The 22,070-nt window shown below is 41.4% G+C and overlaps 1 protein-coding gene across 1 annotated transcript in view; it reads right to left on the reverse strand.

Moving 5' to 3' along the window:
• Positions 1 to 22,070, reverse strand: part of ADCY2 (adenylate cyclase 2) — a 432,035-nt gene that overhangs the window by 306,914 nt on the left and 103,051 nt on the right. The window contains exon 3 of the mRNA XM_060009679.1: positions 16,568 to 16,729. Within this exon, the coding sequence (XP_059865662.1) occupies positions 16,568 to 16,729 (162 nt within the window). The remainder of the gene's footprint in view (positions 1 to 16,567; positions 16,730 to 22,070) is intronic.

Below are 22,070 nucleotides of genomic sequence, written 5' to 3' on the forward strand. Positions count from 1 at the left end.
ATTAATAAGTTCTCTAAATTTACAAGAAACAGATTTACTAAAATTATAATCTGATTAGTAAAAATACTACAATTTAATTGATTTGCAATACTACAATTGTAATACTACAAGTTAATTAAAGTTACTGTTATTAAAGAAATTAGTTTTGAAAGCTACCTCTTAAATCACCTCTCATACTGCATAATGGTTTTCTACAGTTTTGGACATTTCACTGTTGATCTAATTGGTAGAGGGTTATATGGGTTCCCCTTAAGGTTTATATGATTCTTCCATTAACTGTTCTAAAATATCATCATGGAATATCTTTCTGGATGTTGAATGTTTTCACCCATTTAAATAGCTCAGGAAGAAGTTCTCTGCTAACTTTAAAGGTTGATTATATGTGCGTTACTGAAAAACAACAAAAAGTAAGCCAGAGAGAGAGAGAAAACGCAGAAAGCCATAATCATAGCCATAATGGCTTCCATTTATTGAACACTTAACATAGGCCAAGCACTCGCCAGGAATTATTGACACGTGGTCTCTAATCCTCGGTCCAGTTCTGTCCTTGGCCCTCTTTACTTACAGATAAGTAAACAGATGCTCAGAGAAGCTAAGTTACTTGCTAAAATTTGTACAACCAATTTATGTACAACTGGGATTTGAGCTCAAGTCTTTCTTGCTCCAGAATTAAAGCTTTTTCCATTATGCATCATCCTGTCTTTGAAAAGGGGAAACATCTTTTCATCTGGGGGACTCAGCAAAAGAATTTAACTGCTTTTGCTAGTGCAGCATACAAGTAAGCTTTCCTAGTAAGCTTGAGGTTCTTAAGATCAGATATGGGGAACAGAGGCATTCTACGTATCTGGGAAACATCTGCATGCCTGGAGAGAGCAAAGAAAAAGTCCCTTCTACAAGGAGCATCCAGGAAGTACAGGAGTCAGAAAAGAGATCCAGTGCACTTGAGATGAGAGGTGCATGATGGCTGGGCTCCAAGAGCCCAAACTTGGGCTCCTGGGACAAGTTCATGGGCCATAGAGGACTTTCTGCAGGGGACACCTGGCTCATTCTCAGGCACTGGACAGGTGATAACAGGAGGATGCTCCAGACAGAGGACAAAACAGATGTAACAGCACTGACATGAGAGGAGGCAAAGCACAATCAGGTACCCGCAAGTGGCTCAGCCGCTGCAGAGCTGAGGCTGGTGGGAAGGGGTGGGGCGAGGCTGCGGGTGCTACAGGGCCTAGCGCACCATCCCAAGAGATCTGGCTTATTTGCTCTGCAGGGAATGAGAACCATTGAAGGATTATGAAGGCAGACTTGAGTTTTAGAATGATGCCTTGGAGAGCTGTGGGTCAGGCCCGGAGCCAAGCCAGCATCTCCTGCAGCACCCCCAGGAGTAAGTGATGCATCCAGGGCAGAGGCAGTAGGATGAAAAGTTTAGGAAAGTGACTTTTGACTAATACCGAAGGCAAACATTCACTGAGACCTGGAACCAGAGATCATCAAAATGATTCTTATATTATATGCAACTCAAAAGGCCGGGAAGAAATGGAAATACTTTTCTACTTTGCGGATGTTATAAATATGAGATTTTAAAACATGTTAAATAAGAAATGAGAATCTTAAACTGATCCAAAAGATAAGCTCAAAACAGTTCTTAAGATTTTCCATAAGAATGCAACACCAGGGTAAAATTTCTACACACCTTCCTCGTCTTTTTATCCAAATCCAAAAAATTATTTAAATTCCATATGAGATAGAGTTAAGGAAAGGAAAGAACTGTGTCATTCTTTCTAGGTCATGAAGACTTATTTATAAGAAAAAACAGACCCAAACTCCTCAAAAGTCCAAAAAGCTGTTAGATGAGTAGTAAAGGTAAACCACAGTAGAGGGAAATATCCAGAATGGGTTTTGATACACAGAAGATCATGCAACAAAAAGAACTAAAAATGTGGGGAAATTGATTTGCCATGAAATATTGATGTTTACAGTCAGAAGATCCCTAGAGTCATCTGAGAAGTTTCTCTAAGAGAGGTAATTAAAATGATAATCAAGTGAACCAAATACTAATGAACCAACTCTGCAGGATTTGCCAGGAGACAATAGTAATGACAGTGCATCCCACCTGCACAGGTGAGGTTCTTCAATTCACCACCTCCTAATCTCTGCTGGGATCCACCCACCTCTGTCTCAACAACTGTCACCTCCAATCTCACAACCACCAAATGTGTCCATAAGTGACTGGTCCACTTAAGAACCACTGTGTCTGGGACACAAGACTTTCACCCCATAATAAGAAGAGTTTGCTAAGAATCCAGATACTCTTTGGCAGGGAAAGACTAGAAGATCTTCCAAATGAAAGCCTAGCTCTGCCTACAGAACTTCCTTGGTGCTCAGTCAAGAGAAGCAGTCATCGACCTGTTAAGAAACCTTAGGGACTCCCCTGGTGGTCCAGTGGGTAAGACTCCATGCTCTCAATGCAGGGGGCCCGGGTTCGATCCCAGGTCGGGGAACTAGATCCCCACAGGCATGCCACAACTAAAGAGTCTGCACGCCGCAATGCAGATCCCGAGTGCTGCAACGAAGACCCGATGCAGCCAAAATAAATAATAAATAAGTAAATATTTTTTTTAAAAAGACCACTTCAAAAGAAACCTTAAACCAGAGGTTTAGATCACAGTATAACCTGTAGCTTGAAGCACTAAGTACTTCCTTGACCAAACTTCCAGAGGTATGTGTAAGGCAGTTTACTTCAGATTAATGTCCTCAGTGTCTTCAGGATTTTTGAAAATGTCTTTATTTCTCAATTAATAGGAACCCAAATCAGTGACCTTCTCTGCCTCATTAACTAGCTAAAATATGATGATCTCTATGGGTTCAGTAACCAAGTGCACAGGGGCTGCTGGACTCAAGCATCCAGCCTACTGTTCCTATGGATCATGTCAATATCCCTGGAGCCAGTTCAGGTTCACCTCATTTTTCTGTCAGTGATGAGTAATCCCAATCTTGAACTTCCCTTTGTATATCCAGTTTCCTAATTCTTCAGTCATCTTTGTATCTTTCCTCTGATTCCTCTATAATACAGTAAGCTTGATTTAAAACTTATTTAAAATTCATGTGAGGATTTGACTTATCTTGAAGAAAACAAAAGGATAAAATAAAAGTTTGAGGGCGTCGGGGCTGTTTTCACTCTTCCTGATTCTCTTTAAAGGGCACCACTACCTGACCCAGCAGTCATGCTCAGAGACAGTGCAAAGAGAAAGGACTGCCCGCTGTCCCCCTCGCTGGGTGCTGTCCAAGGCACACGGATGCTTACAATGCTGCTACACCCGGTCATGCGTGTGTGTGCCTATTCATTCCATCCCTCATGTGTCTATTCATGCAGGCATCCATTTAACATTATGTACCCCCGGTGCTGGGACAAATAAAAATATTTAAAAGCTCTGGTTCCTGCCACAGGTCTCAAAAGCTCATATCAAGGCCCACGGAACGTGTGACAGAAGGACATAGAGACAAATAAGCATCATGAAATACGATGTGAGGATTCCTGTGGAAAGTCATAATAATAACACAGAGCAGGAGAGGATGGGACCATGGGGAAGGTTCCCACCACCTCAGCCTTCATCTCCAGATCAGTGATTCCCCACTGGTCCGTGAGAAGCCGAGGACATGGGTCCCTTCACCACCTCAACTCTACTTCTGGTCTACTCGGGTCTCTCTCCCAGCAGAACAGGTCAAAGGACAAAAGGAGAGCAGGAATGTCCAGGATTAGAACAGAAGGCTCGGTAGCATCATGAGTGCTTTGAACAACACTGAGACTCAGACTTGCTAAACTTTTAGTAAACCAGACAAACCAATTATTGGAACTGTGTCCCCCCACCCCACATGAATTCACACGTCGAGGCCCTAACTCCCAGTGTGACTGCACTGAGAGTGATGATGGAATTCGGATTAAATGGAGACCTAAGAGCGGAGCCCTGATCTGGTCTAATTTTAGTGTCCTTATAAGAAAAGACAACAGAGCTTGCTCCCTCCCTGTTCCTCTCCCTTTCTCTCTCCGTCTGCCTCTCCCTCTTTCTCTTTCCCTCTTCCTCTCTCCCTGCTATGTGAGAGCACAGTGAGAAGGTAGCTATCTGCCAGTCAGGAAGAGAGCCATCACTAGAACCCATTCTGGTACCCTAATCTCAGACTGCCAACATCCAGAACTGTGAGAAAATAAGTTTCTGTTGTTTAAGCCACCCAGTCTATGCCATTTCGTTACAGCAGCCTGAGCTAATTAATACACCAAGCCATGGCTAGGAATCTTAGGAAAATATTCTATATTATAAATAAAACTCTGTTTAAACTCTTTATCTGTTATTTTCTGCTTTCCCTTCCCATTTTTGGTCAATGCCTTGATCTAGAGTTTGAGGCTTAGGTATGGCATAGAAGGTGAATTTTTAAGAAACTAAAGAAAAGGTTAAAAACTAAATATTTCCAGTTTGACCCACAAAGATTACAATTCTTCTTCTTTTCCTAAAAATTATCCAGAACACCAAAGAGCACAGGAAATGCATAGGTAATTTATATTTTTGACAAAATTAGAAGATCGGTAGAAACTCCAGATTCCAAAGTGGGTGTGAGGGCTACTAAATGTAAGCAGGACCCAGAGGTGGGAAACCAAGAAAAGACACTCTAAGAGAACCCCCATAAAGGAGGCTGTAGATTCAGAAAGGAAGCAGAGATGTACCTTAAGGTGAGGGGCCTGTAAAAGCCAGGTCCCTGTTTTGCAATTGTAGGAATACTGCGGGGAGCCCTCTTGGATTCAGGATGTTCAGGAGGCTATAGGCTCCAGAAGGAATGGCATCACTAGGAGTATGGTAGGAAGCAGTCCCACTCTGAGGTAGGAGATTCTGTCAGTTAGCGTTTGTGTGGCTATAAGAACACAATGACTTGAATGCCATTTAATACAGTGATTCACCCCCACAAGTGCTCAGAGAGTTCTAGTGCTAATGATGAGAATGACTGGCAGTAGCAGTAGTAGTATTTAGTTCATGTTAAAAGGGCACTCTGGGGCTTCCCTGGTGGCACAGTGGTTGAGAGTCCGCCTGCCGATGCAGGGGACGCGGGTTCATGCCCCGGTCCGGGAGGATCCCACGTGCCGCGGAGCGGCTGGGTCCGTGAGCCGTGGCCGCTGAGCCTGCGCGTCCGGAGCCTGTGCTCCGCGATGGGAGAGGCCACAGCAGTGAGAGGCCCATGTACTGCAAAAAAAAAAAAAAAAAAGGGGGGGGCACTCTGAAAAATAGTAGAGTAAATGCAAAGTATTAATAAAACATCAAATAGCAGTAAATTTGCTGGACTTCAAAAATAAAGAAGTCCATTGGGCAACCAGGTAGAAAGATCAATTTTGTAAGGGAAAAGAGAAATTCAGGCTGGCCTTAGATTACCAAACAACGACCTTAATAAATTCTAAAAAGTAGAAATAACATAGACAGTTATCTAATCTTAACGCAAAAAAGGCTAAAATTAATAACAAAAACAGAAGAGAAAAATCCACAACCATCAAAACAACAGCAAACGTTTTTCTTGTGTAACAAAAGAAATTCAAACCAAATCAGCAAAATATCTAGAAAATAATGATGATGAGCACATATAAAGCACAGAGCTAAAGCAGGCTCCAGAGGAAAATGTATAGCCTTCAGTATTTACATAAATATGAGAGAAAAAATAAATTGATTAAGCATCTAACACAAGAAGTTCAAAATAAAAACCAAAGAAAATTAACGTAAGGAATTAACAAAGAAAAAATATGAAATTAAAAAAAAAAACAGAAATTCAATAAAAATAAATATATCCAAAACTCATTCCTTGGAGAAATAAAGAAAAATAAATTTAAAAATTTGCTAGATGACTCAGGAGTTAATAGAGAAAGGACAAATCCCAAGAATAAGAAACTAACCAGGGAAAAGTAAACATCAGAACAGAAGTAATTGAAACTATGAAAAGAGATCACTCTACTCTATAAAATATAATTGCAACTTTAGATGAAAGAGACTGCATTTATAAGAGTATATCTTTGAGAAAAACACCCCAGAAAAGAAAGTAAATCTAAACAGAAGAATCTGCACAGAAAAAAAGGGGATGATCTTTAATCTAAACAAACATTTGAGATGGAAGATGGTCACCCATGAGTGAAGCACAGCCCATGGCCAGTGCTGCCTGTGTTTGCTCTTATTATTGTCAAAACAGATCCAAAATCCCTCATAATTCATTAGTCAAAAGAATCAAGCAGAAAATTAGATAAAAACACAACATGACCTACTGAGCTAATTCCAGATTCAAGAACCATTCAATATTATAAAAGGGAAGAAATCATACAGTCTTGCCCACGGGTAATTTTTTTTAGAAACTCTTTTGATAAAGTTCAAGATCAATCTTTAAAGAAAAGAAAAAGAAAAAAGAAAATGTCTGTAAGTAGGAATACATGGTTACTTCCTTCAAATTATAACATTTATTTAACTTAACCCAAAAGCCAGCATGTTGTTTAAAGGACAAACATCAACTCTACTAAATAAAAAAACAGACAAGTATGTCTACTATCACCACATTACTGTCAACGTTTTTCTAGAGGTACTAGGCAAAGCAATTGGAAAGAAAAGGTGGCTATAAAAATCAGAAAGTAAAGATTTACTTGAAAATGATGTGATTATATACCTCGAAATCCTAAAAGGGTCAAATGCAAAATTACTACAAACAATGAGAAACTTTAGAGTGGTTGGAAGAAGCATATTCACTGAAAACCTTTTGAAACCTTTATCTCAACTTTTTTTAAAAAAAGTGACCCCATCACCTATTTTTAAAAATGGGGCAAAAAGCCAATGGCAGATGTTTAGTTCCCCTACCTGTCTGCAACCGTTCCTCAGGAATCCTTGTTGATTGCCTTATGGATGAGAGTTTTGTTTAAGCAAGAGTGGAATTCCCATATGTTTCCTCACTCTAAATCCTTCTAGTTTTGCTTTATTTTCCTATGTGTTACCATAAATATCTTCCAAGGAGGTATCTTCGTATGTTGCACACCATAGAGCTTAGTAATACCTGAGTAGTCAAGTGAAGGGGAGCCCCATGGACTCTCTGGTCTTGGAGAATACATGGAGGGTCTGTAGCAAGCCATGAAGGAGAGGAGTGGAACTGCTGTCCATCTGTGGAAGTTGGTATCGGGAGCGGGTTGAATACAAGCCCCCAAGTTATGTCCACTAGGAACCTCAGAATACTACCTTTTTTTTTTTTTTTGGCATAAGGGTCTTTGCAGACGTAATTAAATTAAGGATGTTGCTTTGAGATCATCAGAGTGGGCCCTAAAGACAATGGCCAGTGTCCCTATAAGAATGGGACAAGATGCACAGACACGAAGAGAAGGCCACATAAAGATGGAGGAAAGGAAGGGAGTTTTGAAGCCCCAAAAGTCAAGGTACACCGAGGATTTCTGGCAACCACCAGAAGCTAGGAAAGAGGTATGAAAACCTTCTCACTCAGGGCCTCCAGGGGACCAACTCTGCCACAGCTTGGTTTTGATTTTTGTGAAATAATAAATTCCAGAATTTAGCAATTGCTGTTGTTTAAAGCACCTAAGTTTGTGGTAATTTTTTCAGCAGCATTAGGAAACCAATACAGTATCTCAGCTGAGGGGGTGGAAGGAGTGATGCAAAGAGATGGAGCTGTATACATGCAGGTGTCCAGGACCACAAAGCTGAGATGCAGGATGGTCTGATCCAATGTATCACAGTACCATTGGCTGGTCCAAATGAGCAATCCCCAAGGTTGGCTGGGGAACAGGAGTGGGCTTCTCCAGGGAACAAATACTCCAGGGAAAGAGCTCAAGATGTCCAACTGGCAAGTGATCCTATAAACACCTCCTTCTCACTCCTGACAAGGGTTGAGTCGTCTCTTGGGTCTCCAAAAGCTGGTGTCTTACTAACCTACAGAAGCACAGGTCCCCAGGTATTAGCTGAACTTCCAAACTTCACTCATCAGTGTAGTGTGGGCTTCTAGCATCTCACCAGGATGAATCTCACTGCCTTGAGTCTGCAGAGGACATTCCACAGGATGGTCAACCAGTCCAGACATGGGCTCTGAGGGTCTTACGTATGTATGATGCAACTTTTGCCCTACTCAGTTCCATAGGTCATTTGGACTTTGATTATTAACATATATCCTCAAAGCATTTTCATGTTCCATTTATCTCACTTCTATAAAAGTCATTTAGACTATATTACCGCTGCTGCTGTCTACTGTTTACTGAGGACTGAGGACGAGGCCAGCCTAACAACAGGTTCTTCCTATACACCAGGTCATCTAATCAGCACCAAGGCCAGCAACGTTCTAGGGAGGTTGGTGTTACTGCTGCCATTTTAGAGATGAGAAAACTGAGTAAACTAAAGACTTAGGCCAAGTTTATGCGATGCTGCAGTTTGGTTTTCCAGGAAGCACATATGAAACAGAGCTGGGTGTTTAGTAGGGAGTGCCCTTCAGATCAATGCCCAAGCAGAGGGAAGGACTCGGGACTTGGCAGAGGGAGAAGTTGGGCTGGGATGCAGGCCTGACAACTTCAGACAGACTCACCGAAGCTGTGGTGCTGAAATGGCCAATCAGAATTGTCTTGCATTGGGCCCCCCCCCCCCTCGAGCAGTCATAGATGTGGCCCGTCCTTGGAAAGTCATGACCTTGGGCTGGCAGCTCTGTGCAGCTGAGGCAGCCTGGAAGGGACTAAGGATGGAAAGCCAGCTGTTACCAACACCCCGAAGAGCTGGACAATCAGTCTTTGAGGGGGCTCCGGGTGGTCCACCTTCATGTCCACGACGCACAGCTATAAAGTGGGAGAAACTGAATCCAAGCCCAGATTCCATCTGAAACCAAAGTGCTTGCTGTGTCCACCATCTCATACTCTCTGACATGCCATTCATGAGCTGCTGAGAAGGACAGCAAAAGTGATGAACCCAGAGTCTGGCCGGCAGGAACTCACATCTCCCGGGGAAAGCAAATTTGATGTACATCATTCTCAAAGAGGGCACGCTGTGATTATTGCTGCAAAAATGGATAGAAAGTACGTCCCCTCCCTTAGCCTGTCCAGGTCATTGCATTCCACAAACATAAAGAGGATGTTGTAGTTCTATCACTATGCAGTTATTGTTATCAACACTTGATGTTTACTAACTGATGCATTAACTGTGCACCTGGCCCAGTTAAGTCCTTTTCATTTATCATCTCATCCAATCATCTCTGCTGTCCTAGGAAGAAGGCATTATTATTATTATTTCCACTTTACAGGTAACTAGGAGCATCCCCAGCCCTGTCTGTCCTTAGAATGTCTCCCAGTGACTATCTGTACATCCTCTCTCCATTGCACCAATGGAGTTTCATTGGGTTTCTCTCTACTCTTTAAAGAGATACCTTAGGACCAGAGCAAAGTTCTCGCTAAAGTCAAGCTGCAGATATATTACTCTCTCAAGTTCACACAACTTAGCAGATTCATCATTTGACCTGCAAGTACCTAGAAGGAGTCTGTCTCGTGTGACTCCCCATAGGGGTTGCTGACTTTCTCACTATCCACTAAGGGTTTTAAAAAGAATCATTACTAGCACGACATTGTAAAGCAATTATACTCCAATAAAGATGTTAAAAAAATAATAAAGTGGTATGTTTGCTTCAAATAATAATTAAAAAATAAAAAGCATCATTGATGGTTTAATAAATGACTAGAAATCAGTATCTTTCACAAACTATCCTCAAAAATAAACATTTGGAATGGACAGAGCCTCAGATCTTTGTATATACTGTAACAAAAATGCATGGATTGGTGAAAGTACTAGGAAAACCACCTGTCAAGATGTCAGCCAGTGGAACATGCCATTCAGCTGACATTTAATCAATCTGTAATGATGTAAGTCATCTGACATGCATCCATTGCTTTGAATGAACAGAAAGTACAGAATTCAGATGACAGGTTCAAGAAGAGGATAGAGACAGCTGTTGGGGGATCGATGGCATTTTTCACTTTTAGAGAAATCCTTTTTCATGCTCCTTTGATCAAATCTCCAAGACAAAACTCATAGTCTGAAAGGGCTTCCCTTTACCTCTGTTCCTTCTATCTCCTCCCCAAAACAGGTTCACAAATGTTGGAAAATAAACTTAGGTCTCATTCCATCATTAGAGTCAAATAGTTAACTACCAACGTGAAGCTTCTCTGTCTCAGACACTTTTTTTTTTTATTGAAGTATAGTTGATTTACAATGTTGGGTTAGTTTCAGGTATACAGCAAAGTGATTCAGTTTTATGTATATGAATATACATATACATATATCTATTCTTTTTCAGATTATTTTTCATTATAGGGTTATTGCAAGATATTGAATATGGTTCCCTATGCTATACAGTAGGTATTTTATCAGTTATCAGTTATCTATTTTACATATAGGAGTGTGTTTCTGTTAATCCCAAACTCTTAATTTATCCCTCCCTCTCCTCCTTTCCCCTTTGGTAACCGTAAGTTTATTTTCTATGTCTGTGGGTCTATTTCTGTTTTGTAAATAAGTTCACTTGTATTATTTTTTCAGATTCCACATATACGGAGACATCATATGATATTTGTCTTGCTCTGACTTACTTCATTCAGTATGATAATCTCTGGGTCCTTCCATGTTGCTGCAAATGGTATTATTTCATTCTTTTTTATGGCTGAGTAATATGCCATTATATACACACAACATCTGCTTTACCCATTCATCTGTCGATGGACATTTAGGTTGCTTCCATGTCCTGGCTATTGTAAGTAGTGCTGCTATGAACATTGGGGTGCATGTATCTTTTTGAGTTATAGTTTTCTCTGGATATATGCCCAGGAGTGGGACTGCAGGATCATATGGTAGTTCTATTTTTAGTTTTTTAAAGGAACCTCCATACTGTTCTCCATAGTGACTGCACCAATTTACATTCCCACTAAGAGTGTAGGAGGGTTCCCTCAAACATTCTTAAAATTGCCAGAGCATTTTTAAATGATTTGGCATCCTGCAGGGAAGTGCTAATTTTCGTTTTGTTGTTCACTTGCCCTACAAAACTCTCTCTGATGCGACGATGGTGCGAAGTTCCTGTCATTTAGAGGAGAATGAGGTTTATCTGTCCAGCTGGGGGAACGGTAAGGAAGGCAAAAGGAGAACAGAACTGTGAAGTGCGTTTCGATTTGCTTCAGGACACAGTCACATTAGGTACTTTCCTGTTTTTAACCTCTTCTCTATGCTTACCCCACTCCTTCCAAATTATAATGTCTTTAGAACAGATAAATGATACCTTGTTCAAATAGGATACAGATCATAATCAATAGCTGGATGCTACACAGAATGAAGAATGATACAGTCTCTTTTCCCCTCTTTGGAAAATATTAATATCCTGAGCTTCTCTAAAGACAAAACCGCAAGAAAAGAGATCCAAATTCCTAACAATTCGTCTCTTCCACAGCCAGAAACTGGGCAGCTGGTAACGTGCTGTTTCTCCTTTGAGCTTCTCAGATTAGATCCTAAATGCAATTTAATTCCAGACTCCAATATACAGTTCCTGAATTATACTGAAAAAGAATCAGTTATGTAACAAATCTGCGTTACTACGATTGCACACTTGCCATAGATGACAGGCTATATTTTCTATTTTAGGCCCAAATGAAAATTTTTCAAATTGTATCACAACTTAAATATATTAAAGTATCCACTGCATAAAGGAATCCTATAAAATTTCTCTGAAATATGAGTAATCCTGTTAGAAAATCAATATGCACTGCCTGGCTTATCTTCTTTAATAAATATGGATTCTCATATAACCTGCTTGTGAAAGAAATCTATATTCAAATTCCTTCCTCTCTCACGGGAAAATAAAACATACAGAAAATGAAAATTCAGACCATGCTAAGAATACCAAGGAAATAAATACATTAAAAAAATTAAGTAAATTTCAAATACAAAATGCAATCGTAATATGTGAATAGGAATATTTGGAAATTCCTTGATGATGGTTCAGTACCCTGCTGACAGTGTACCTGACCTACAGAAGTTTAACAAATGAAGAACAGACAAGGTGCATATTTAAAATGGAGTAAGTGCTACACAAACACAGGCTGCAGGATGGACTGGGTTCCTGACTGATGGGCCAGCTGCCCCAGTCTGGGAGGCAGGACACCTACCCAGATCCCTAACCTTGTCTAATGGCTGCATAGCTGCCACCCTTCCTCCCAGGGCCCAAGCAGGAGGCAGGCACCATGGTATGAGGTGGGAAGTTTCATCGTGCTTTCCTAGCCTCAGTCTCCCTCTGACGTGATATAATCATAGGCAAAAAAGACTCCTTGCTGCTTTTGTGGAACTTTCCGTCAAACGCATGCTATCCTACTGATACAGGCAAAATTCTTATTTTCTTGTTAACCATAAATTGTTAAGGGCTTTGTACCTCTGCTAAATTCGTGATAGGCAAACAAAGTATCCTTCTTACATAGACAGTACAAAACTGCTTTTAAGTTTCCTAACATCAAAATAATTTATTCCCTTGGTTATTAAGGATTCCAGATCCCCTTAATAATCTCAGATTCCAGAAAAGCTTTTCTTTGAAATCCAGTTAGGAAACAAAGACAGAAAAGAGTTAGAAGAAAAGGTGCCAAGACCAGTACAGTACAAAGGGAATCACACAAAGTAACTGAAAAGAATCTCTTCCTCTTCTACAAATAAAGTCTGTTCAAAATGTGTTTGCTGTCTTCCTCTTCCGGGCTCATCCTCTACCCCTTCTCTTCTTGTCCTTTTCCTTCCCTCCTGAATAACTGAGTGCCCAGCCCTCAGGTGAGGCAGAGAAGAGAAGCGTCTGCACCAACAGGGGACGGGGGAAGCGAAACTCACCCAAGATGACAAAGCTGGGCTGGGCGTGTGGAATTCCTACACTGGGCAAAGTCAAGTGCAGAGCCTGAGCTGGGGGAGGGGACACCCTCACATGGACTGGGTGTCAGAGCCCCAGCCGGGGTGGGGGACACCCTCTCGTGGACTGGGTGTCAGATCCCCAGCTGGGGGAGGGGATACCCTCTCGTGGACTGGGTGTCAGAGCCCCAGCTGGGGTGGGGGACACCCTCTCGTGGACTGGGTGTCAGAGCTCCAGCTGGGGAAACGGGACATGGGGATGGGGGAAGGAAGCTGACTCAAGTGAGAGGGCAGGGGGAGGGGCTGACAGTTGCAACAGGAGACTAGTTACATGCAGGGTTTCATCAAATAAATAAATATATTTAGGATCATGAGAGCTAAATATTTTTCACTGTTGGTCAAAGGAGCCACAATGGAAAGAGAGAAAACTGGCATAAAACTTATGCTGGAGTGGAAATGGAAATATCAGTGTGAAGTCATGCTGTTTAAGATGTAGGCAGATATAAAAATAAATGGAGATGCAAAGCACTTGGAGTACTGACACCCCAATGGCAAGGGAAAGTCCTAAAGCCCAGATCTTGCCACTAAATGTCATTCTTCACCAAAAAGAACTAGGGCTCCTTGGAGGGATGGCTGATTTTAGGGTTAGGTCAGGGAGGGCACAAGAGGAACCCAAAATAGCTTGTGCCAGAAATTGAGGAAATGCTCAAAGAATCACAGGGACAAGTCAAAGATACAGCTTGGAGAGGCACCTGCTGGACAAATCTGAGACCATATGGGCATCAAAATAAACAGTGACAGCAGTGGTTTATAATCTACTGAACATCAGACTACGTAGATACAAACAAGCAAATAAATATATTAAAAGTTTGATGAGAAACAGAATATTTGCATAGTTTCAAAGCACCTCTCCACAAAATATGTACTAATGACAAAGAGGAAAAGAGTAATTTCAAAGTGGAAAAGGCTGGTGGACAGCACACTGATAGTAATGACCACTGACAATAATGGGACAAAGTAGACGTACACGCCCCTGATAGACGTGATGAGGACACACCATCCCTTCTGAGATTCCTGCCAAAATGCATAACTTTAATCTATTCATGAGGAAACACTGGACCCCCCATGTTAAAGGACATCTTAGAAAATAACTGGCCTGCAACCTTCAAAAGCGTTAATAAAAGCCAAAGGAACTGTTCCATCCAGAAGGAGACCAAAGAGACGTAAGAACAAAGTGCAATGCATGGGCTCTTGTTCTGTAAAGGACATTACTGGGAAAGCTGGAGGAACCAGAACGTCAGGAATTAAACAATGCACATCTCCAGTTTTGATAGCTGCATTATGGTTATGTAGGGGCATGGTATTGTAGGAAGTCCACACCAAAGCAGCTGGAGGCAACGGAGCAACACATCTGGGGGCAACCTATCCTTGAAAGGCTTAGGGGAAAAAATTATCCATACTGGATTTTCAATGTACTGGTAGGTCTATAAATGTATTAGGAATTATACTTTGTGTTTAAATGTGTTAGGAGACATCATCCACAATTTTCAGGTATTAAATAAATTTCCTCAAGTAGATGATAGGTCATAGCCTGAGAATGAATTCTCATTCCTGAAATCACTGTGAAATTACTTCTGAAGTGATGGAAACCTGACCTTATATTCTTCTGTTCCTTTCAACATTATTCTTATGGAATAAAGAATGTTTATTCTTTTGCTATTCTAGAATCATCCTATCATTATCCTATCTCTGCCTGTCCACTGATAAGAAGTATTTTTCTTTGTTGGTTTTGGAAATTGAGTAAATAAAAATTTAAGATTACATTCTTTCCACTTTTTTTTTTTAACCAATGCAAGAAAATAACAGTGCTAAAAAAAAAAAAAAAAAAAAAACCTCAATATAGTACTTGATATCTAAAATATGCCTGGTTCTTTGTAAATCACTTCTTTTTTTCCTTTTTTTTTTAACCCCATTTGATCTTCACAGGCAGGTATCATAATCCTCATTTCCCAGATGTTTTTTCTATTGCATCTGCACCAGCAGATACTTTCTTTATTCATGAAGGGGCAGAAAAAATAGGTACAAAATGTTCAAGGTATGTGTTCCATGGTAACCCACAACCGGCAAGATGCCATGAGCAGTGAAATATGTATGAGTGCCCTGTTGCCTGTGTGACCAGGACTTTCCTGTAGTGATTTCTATAGTGTAAACTGGCAGAGCAAATGATTATTGTTACATAATATTCTTACATAAATTATTACGTACTCATTCCTATGAAAACCATACCCACCACCCTGACCTGAATGTGACTACCTAAGGTTGAGCCTAATGGCCCCACTAAAGGGAGGGTGGAAGAATGGAATTTATGGGAGAAAGGAGAAACGTCCCATGAATATCCTCATGGGAGGCTGTGAAAGGTAGAAAAAGCAAGTAAAAGCTGGGGCAGAACTCGTGTAAAAAGGAACACTTCTTCCACCTCATCCCAGGCACAGCTGGATTGTTTCATCTTTTAATAAAACACCCACCTTCTCTTTCATTTGATTAGTTACTGACCAGCCACCGTGTGTGTCTCTGGCGATGCAGGTTACTGATGTGACTACTCTGCTCCGTCACAGGAAAGACATAGTTCCCTCCACTTCCTGGAGGGGATGCTTCTTAGTAACGTCCAAACAAGTCAATGGGAAACGGGCACCACTGTGCCAGATCAGGAGCTTTACCCTCACTCAGTGCCCACAGAGGACATTTCACAAGTGCTCAGGCTACGCTTAATGAATGTTTGTTATGAGCGCTCAGAGACGAGTATTGAGAAAAGGGGTCCCTAGAACGCTTTCCAACTAAGAGCAATTACTACAGACCCAAGGGTAAGCCTCCATTTCCATCTCAAGTTTCCAAGTAAAACATTGCTTCAAGTGAAGGACAAACTGGTTTCTGAGACCCTCTGGGCTCAAGTGACCCACGTCTAAAATCCCCTTTTCAAGGACAGTGGTGTTCATAACTACTCCTCTCAGCCCCACTGCATTCTGCACACTGGCTGCATTTGTTACATTTGATTCCAACCCAGCAAAATAAAGCACACTTTTTACAGGTAAAAAAGAGACTGTTAAGAGTAAGTGCAAACCACTGCCCCTCATGTCTACGGATGTATGTAACAGGAAATTAAATGGTTTTTTAAATGCTTTTAACTAATTAAATAGGAAGGCTTCGCTGGAATGCCACTTAGCAGTAAAGCTAAATTTGCTGTTGAAGCATTTTAAAGAACTATTTTTTATGTCCTTGGACTTGCCAGAGGATTAAGAAATAGAGAGCTCTTCTGTCCTCTGTAAAGACGGGGTTTTGGAAATCTCTCAGAGAGAGATGGGGGAGAATTATGAATTTAATTATATAAGTTGTTTCACTCTAACTCTTAAAACTAAGAGTACTAAATTACAATGTATAATAACAGCTTTTAACCATCAATCAGCAAAATGGAACTGCCATTTCCAATTTTCACTGTTGCTAATTGCTAAGTGACTGCTGATTCCACTGCAGAGAGGGGGCAGTGGCTGGCTACCCATTAGCGACACTCAGGGTCAACATCAGAGAGCAGACCTGGAGCACCTGCCAGGTACCAGCCAACAGTCACACCTTGAACAGGTGTGGTCACCCTGCAGAGGTGGAGGTGCACCTACCTGCCAGACCAGGTGCTCCTTGGCCCCCGGCATTGCAGACAGGCAGATGCTCAGCACGATGGTGTGGGAAGAGGAGGTAAGGACACTGGCGATGATGGCATCTCGCATGTTGAAGGGCAGCATGGTGTACACCACGAAGATGATGAAGAGGAAGAATGACACCTACAGGTGGGGAGGAAGGACAGTGAGAGTCACAGAGAATGCCTGTTCCCAAACGCTCCCCCTCTCCTTCCCATTAAAGGCTGCACAGATCCCCTGGAACCACAGCCATTCAAGAAATAATATTACGACAAAAAGAGGGCATATTCAAACAAATCCACTGCGTTACACAAAAGGACTAACTATTGTGATGGAGGGAAAAAAGGTTCTTTTTCAAAATTTGGGGATTTTCAGTTTTGGTATCCAAACTATTGCAGACATTAGGTGAATCTGAGCACTTCATGGGTATGGATGCAAAGCTGGTCCTAAACTCTCAGAGTTTTGTATCTGTGCTTTAGAACGCACATCTGGATTCTTTAAGTTTTCTGTCAAACTGTTTCCGGAAACTCAGGGAGAATGGATGGCTGCCACCTGCGGGGAGTTGGTAGAAGCAGATGCCAAGAGGAGGGGCATGGAATTAACAAAATAAAGCAGCTTAGAGATGATTCCCCTGTAGTGAAAACAGTTTGACAGTTTCCCAAAGGTTAAACATACAATTACCATGTGATCTAAATATATACCCTAGAGAATTGAAAACCAGTACTCAAACAAATACATGTACACACATGTTCATGACAGCACTATTCACAATATTAAAAAGGTGGAAACAAATGTCCATCCATGGATGAATGGATAAACTGCATGTGGTCCATCCATACAATGGAATACTATTCAGCCCTGAAAAGGAAGGGAATACTGATCCAGGCTACCATGTGGGTGAACCTCAAAAACATTATACTAAGTGAACCCAGCTGGGGCAAAAGACCCCATATTGTATGATCCCATTGATATGAAATATCCAGAATAAGTAAATTTACAGAGACAGAAAGCAGATTGGTGGTTTTTAGGGGCTGGGGCAAGGAGGAATGTGAAGTAACTGCTCAATAGGGAGAGAGTTTCCTTTGGGGTGATGAGAATGTTCCAGAACTAGATAAAGCGGGATATGGCACACACTGTGACTATACTAAAACCCACTGAATTCTTCCCTCTAAAGTGGCTAATCCATGTTATGTGAATGTCACCTCAATAAAAAAAATCAATTTGAAACAGCTTAGAGAAAAGCTCGGAATGGAAAAGAAAATGGTTTAGTAGGTAATAAAACAGGCCATTGTCATTATAAAAGAAACAGAACATCAAAAGGGATAAAAAGGTGATAAATCAAATGGAAAAAAGACCAGACCAAGGTCAGAAAAATAGGGAACGTGGGGATTTGATAGCTTCATTCACCACACAGCTCTTCACTCAAAAAATAAGTGAGGCTAAGGAAAGAGCTTGCCCCACTTTTACAGGGTGACCCGTGTTACTTTAAGGAATCCTAAAGCCCAGAATAGCAGGAAGGACACAAGAGACAGGGCACCAGCTGTTCTGCTCGTGTGTGTCCGGGTGTATATTCACGGGAAGGATGCGGGCAAAAGGCTCTGCTCTGGATTTAAAGAGAGGGAAGCTTGGGTGGACGCCAGGCTCATTTCCCCTCCTGCACAGTCACAGGAATCTGTACCGCATATTACCATCAAAAAGTAACGGTGCAGATTCTCTTAAGCAGGTTGTCTCAGCCTCAGTACTATTGACCGCTGAGGCTGGATAATTCTTTGTGGTGGATGCTTTCTGTGCACTGCAGGATGGGTGGCAGCATCCCTGGCCTCCACCCACTGGATGCCAACAGCATCCCCCCTTCAAAGCTGTGACAACTGAAAATGTCTCCAGCCATTGTCAAATGTCTTCCAGGGAGTAATACCACCTCTGGTGGAGAACCATTAAGCTATAGGAAAAGTCTCTTTTAAGAATGAGAAAAACAATTGTTAATGTAGCCACAGCTCACTGAGAAAATTAAATTTACTTTGGAATCCCTAATATCCAGCAAATTTACAGGAAACACTTTCAATTAAGGTATTATTATTGCTACATGTAGAATTTATGCCAAACCCTTATATCCTGCAAAGGCATTAAACGAATATTTTCAGGTATCAGAATTGACAATCAATTACAAAAGAAAACGTCTTTGCCAACTACATGTTTTTCTTCTAATGCAAAATCCTTTAGTATTTCTTTGAAATTAACAAAACTTTTGGACAGCTTTAAAACGCTAACACGATTTCAATTAACACACGCTCTGCAAACATTCTGAGCTTTGAAATGGAAGCACCTGGAAAGCTTATCTGCAGTAACCAAATGGAGAATAGAGGCGGCAGGTTTTCTGAATACGGTGGCTCCTGTTACTCACTTTTGGATGACAAAAGGAAACTGTTAAAGGTCAGTTAAGCAAGTCATATTCAATCAAGTTTTGGATTTTAGTGGCAGCATCCCAGGAGCAACACTTCGGGAGCTCAGCGAGTGGTGCCTGGGCTGCATTCGGCAGGCTGGATGCAGAGTCTAGTGCAGTTTCAAGGCCCAGGGGGGGGACAGTCTGCACTTTTTATTACTCCCAGAGGGCTCTAATTTTTTTAGCCTGCTTTCCAAAGCAACTTCAAATAGGGCCATATGTAAAACCAAAATGGATTTGCCATATCTGTAAGAATGTGTGAGTAAAAAGGTCCAAAACATTAAACTGATACCAAGCTCATACAAACCAAGCTCATACAAACCAAGCTCATACAAACACACACACATGCACACACCTGGGAGGTTTAACTGATGGGTTACCAAGCTCATACAAACACACACACATGCACACACCTGGGAGGTTTAATTGATGGCTTAAAGAGGATGCTTTTATATGCATTACTCTGCAATGTGCTTTTATCACTGAACTATATGTACACCACAGCCATCTTTCCAAGTCTATAGATGTGAAGGTATTATTTACTTTTTACCAGCTGCAAAATATCCCATAGAAAGGGATGCACCACACGACTCCAGAATTTCCTCACTGACGATCACTGTGGCATGATAGGAAGCCCTTATCCAACTGATACAGCAATACTCTCACTGATCTCCTTTTCTCCAGCAGTCTCCTTTCTTTAATCCAGCCAACATACAACTGCTGGATTTCTGATCTTGAGTGCAAAGATCTAGTTAGTTTTTCCTTAGATGAATACTTTCTCTGGCTTACCCCTGTGCTCTGAACACTTTTCTCCAAGGCTTCTTGTGATCACAGAGTAAAGCAGAAACCACATGGCCTGGAGGTCCAAACTGTCCCCAAACTGACCTTTCCATCCTCACCCCCACTCTGCTCTGGAAGCAGCCTGTCTTCCAGCCAACCCTGGTCATCCCCATGTGGTAGGCATGGGTTGCTCGCCTCTAGGTCTGCCATTGCTTGTTCTCAGAATGTCCTTCCTCCTTTTCTTGGCCTGTTGAAATCTTACCTCTTTCTAGACCCAGTTCATATACAAATTCTTATCATTTCTCCAACACTCTCCAGCTTTCCCCCATCTCACTCAGAGTAAACTCTCAAGACCGGGCAACATCCCACCAGTCCTAGGATGTGGTCTCCTGTGGCCACACTGCCCTCCACTCTGCCAGGTCCCTCCTTCCCTTGCCGTGATCCAGTATCTTTGGCCTCCTGGCTGTTTCTGGGGCCTGCCAGGGGTGCTGCTGCCCAGGTGCTCATCCCTGTGGTGCCCCTACCAGGCTCCCTCTTTCCACTCAGGTCTCTGATCAAGTATTACTTTACCTACCAGACTTAACGGACTGCCCTGCACAAAACAGCACACCTCCCTTCCACACCCTAGTCCTTGTCACCTCCTTTACCTTATTCACAACATTTATTTATAGTTCTGGGTTCGTTAATCTTCTCCCTCTGCACAGTGAAGATGAAATGACATTGTAAGGGCAGGAACCTGTTTCACTCATAGCCAAGTCCCCAACGCCAAGGCGCACAATGGTTAACACATGGTAGGTGCTTCATAAATATTTGCTGTCTGCACGAAAAACTCTATTATACGTCCCAATATGACCTAAACCACATCCACGTTATTAGCATTTTCTCACTAAATGCACCTCTAAAAATATCTCACCATCTTCCTTGATCCAATGGGCCTCGCCATTAGCTACAGCCATATTAGATTTTGAATGATTATTTCTCTACGGATCAAAAAACTTAAATGAACAGACATCTATCAGCTGTCTATGGCAGGAAACAGCAGACACTGGATCGAACAGGGAATGGCCCCTGTTCTCAGGGCACCTCCTAGTTTACCCTCCAGGAGTCCTTGAGCCCTAGGAAAAAATATGTATCTTATTGTTTTAGCATACAACTAGAAATGCGAGGTCTTAGTAAAAACTGCCCAAGCAAAAGATAGAATTTTTGAATATATTGATCTAATTGAGCAATCTGGAAGGTAAGTTCTAAATTCAAAATAAAAATTTCCTCTTTGAATGTTATTTCCACCCCAAAGGATTGTTGATTTTGAGACTACTTATGTGATTTACTAATTAGGGGTATCTTTAAAACGTTCTGGAAACATAACTATACAGCTATGAAGCCAGAAATGTGCTTTAACTTTTAAAAAAACAAAACACACAAGCTAGATTTACCTTTTCATGTAGATTAGTATTTTATTACCTTGTTCCTTGATCATACTTTACATAAAGATTCCTTTAAGTCACTCTTACATTTTTTAGTGCAAATATCACAACTGTGTAAAACAGTACTTTCTTTAATTGGGGAATCCTGTCATACCAATTTTTAGTGCTAAAGCATCCGTGTGTGTTAAGGCTTCTTTGGGCGTCTCTTTATGATCACCCTGCTTTTCAAATTTAACTTTGAATTTAACTCCACCTCTCCTCAGCTGAGAGACGGAGGCTTACCCACGAGGACTAACCAAGGGGAAGGAGACACACACACACACACACACACACACACACACACACACACATATGTATATACATAATGTCATATTATTCAGCCATGAGAAAGAAGAATATCTTGCCCTTTTTAACAACACGGATGGACCCTGAAGGCATTATGCTAAGAGAGATAAGTCACAGTGAGAAAGACACTGATGATTTGTTTGTATGTATGATGTCACTTATATGTGAAATCTAAACAATTCAGCTTGTAGAAACAGAGCACAGTGGCGGTTACCAGGGGCTGGGAGTGGAGAAATGGGGAGATGTTTGTCAAAGGGCACACACTTGCAGTTACAGGGCGAGTAAGTCCTGGGGATCTAAAGCACAGCATTGCATTTACAGTTAACAACATTATTATATACATCAAAGTTGCTCAGAAATTAGATCTTAAAGTTCTCACCACAAAAAAGGAATGACAATTATGGGACATGATGGTAATCATGTTACAATGTTTAAAATGTTAAAACTGACCATGTCACTCCTCCTCTGTTTATACCCCACCACTGGCTTTCTACAA

Source organism: Delphinus delphis, chromosome 3, assembly GCF_949987515.2.
Source record: "Delphinus delphis chromosome 3, mDelDel1.2, whole genome shotgun sequence".
Lineage (NCBI taxonomy): Eukaryota > Metazoa > Chordata > Mammalia > Artiodactyla > Delphinidae > Delphinus > Delphinus delphis.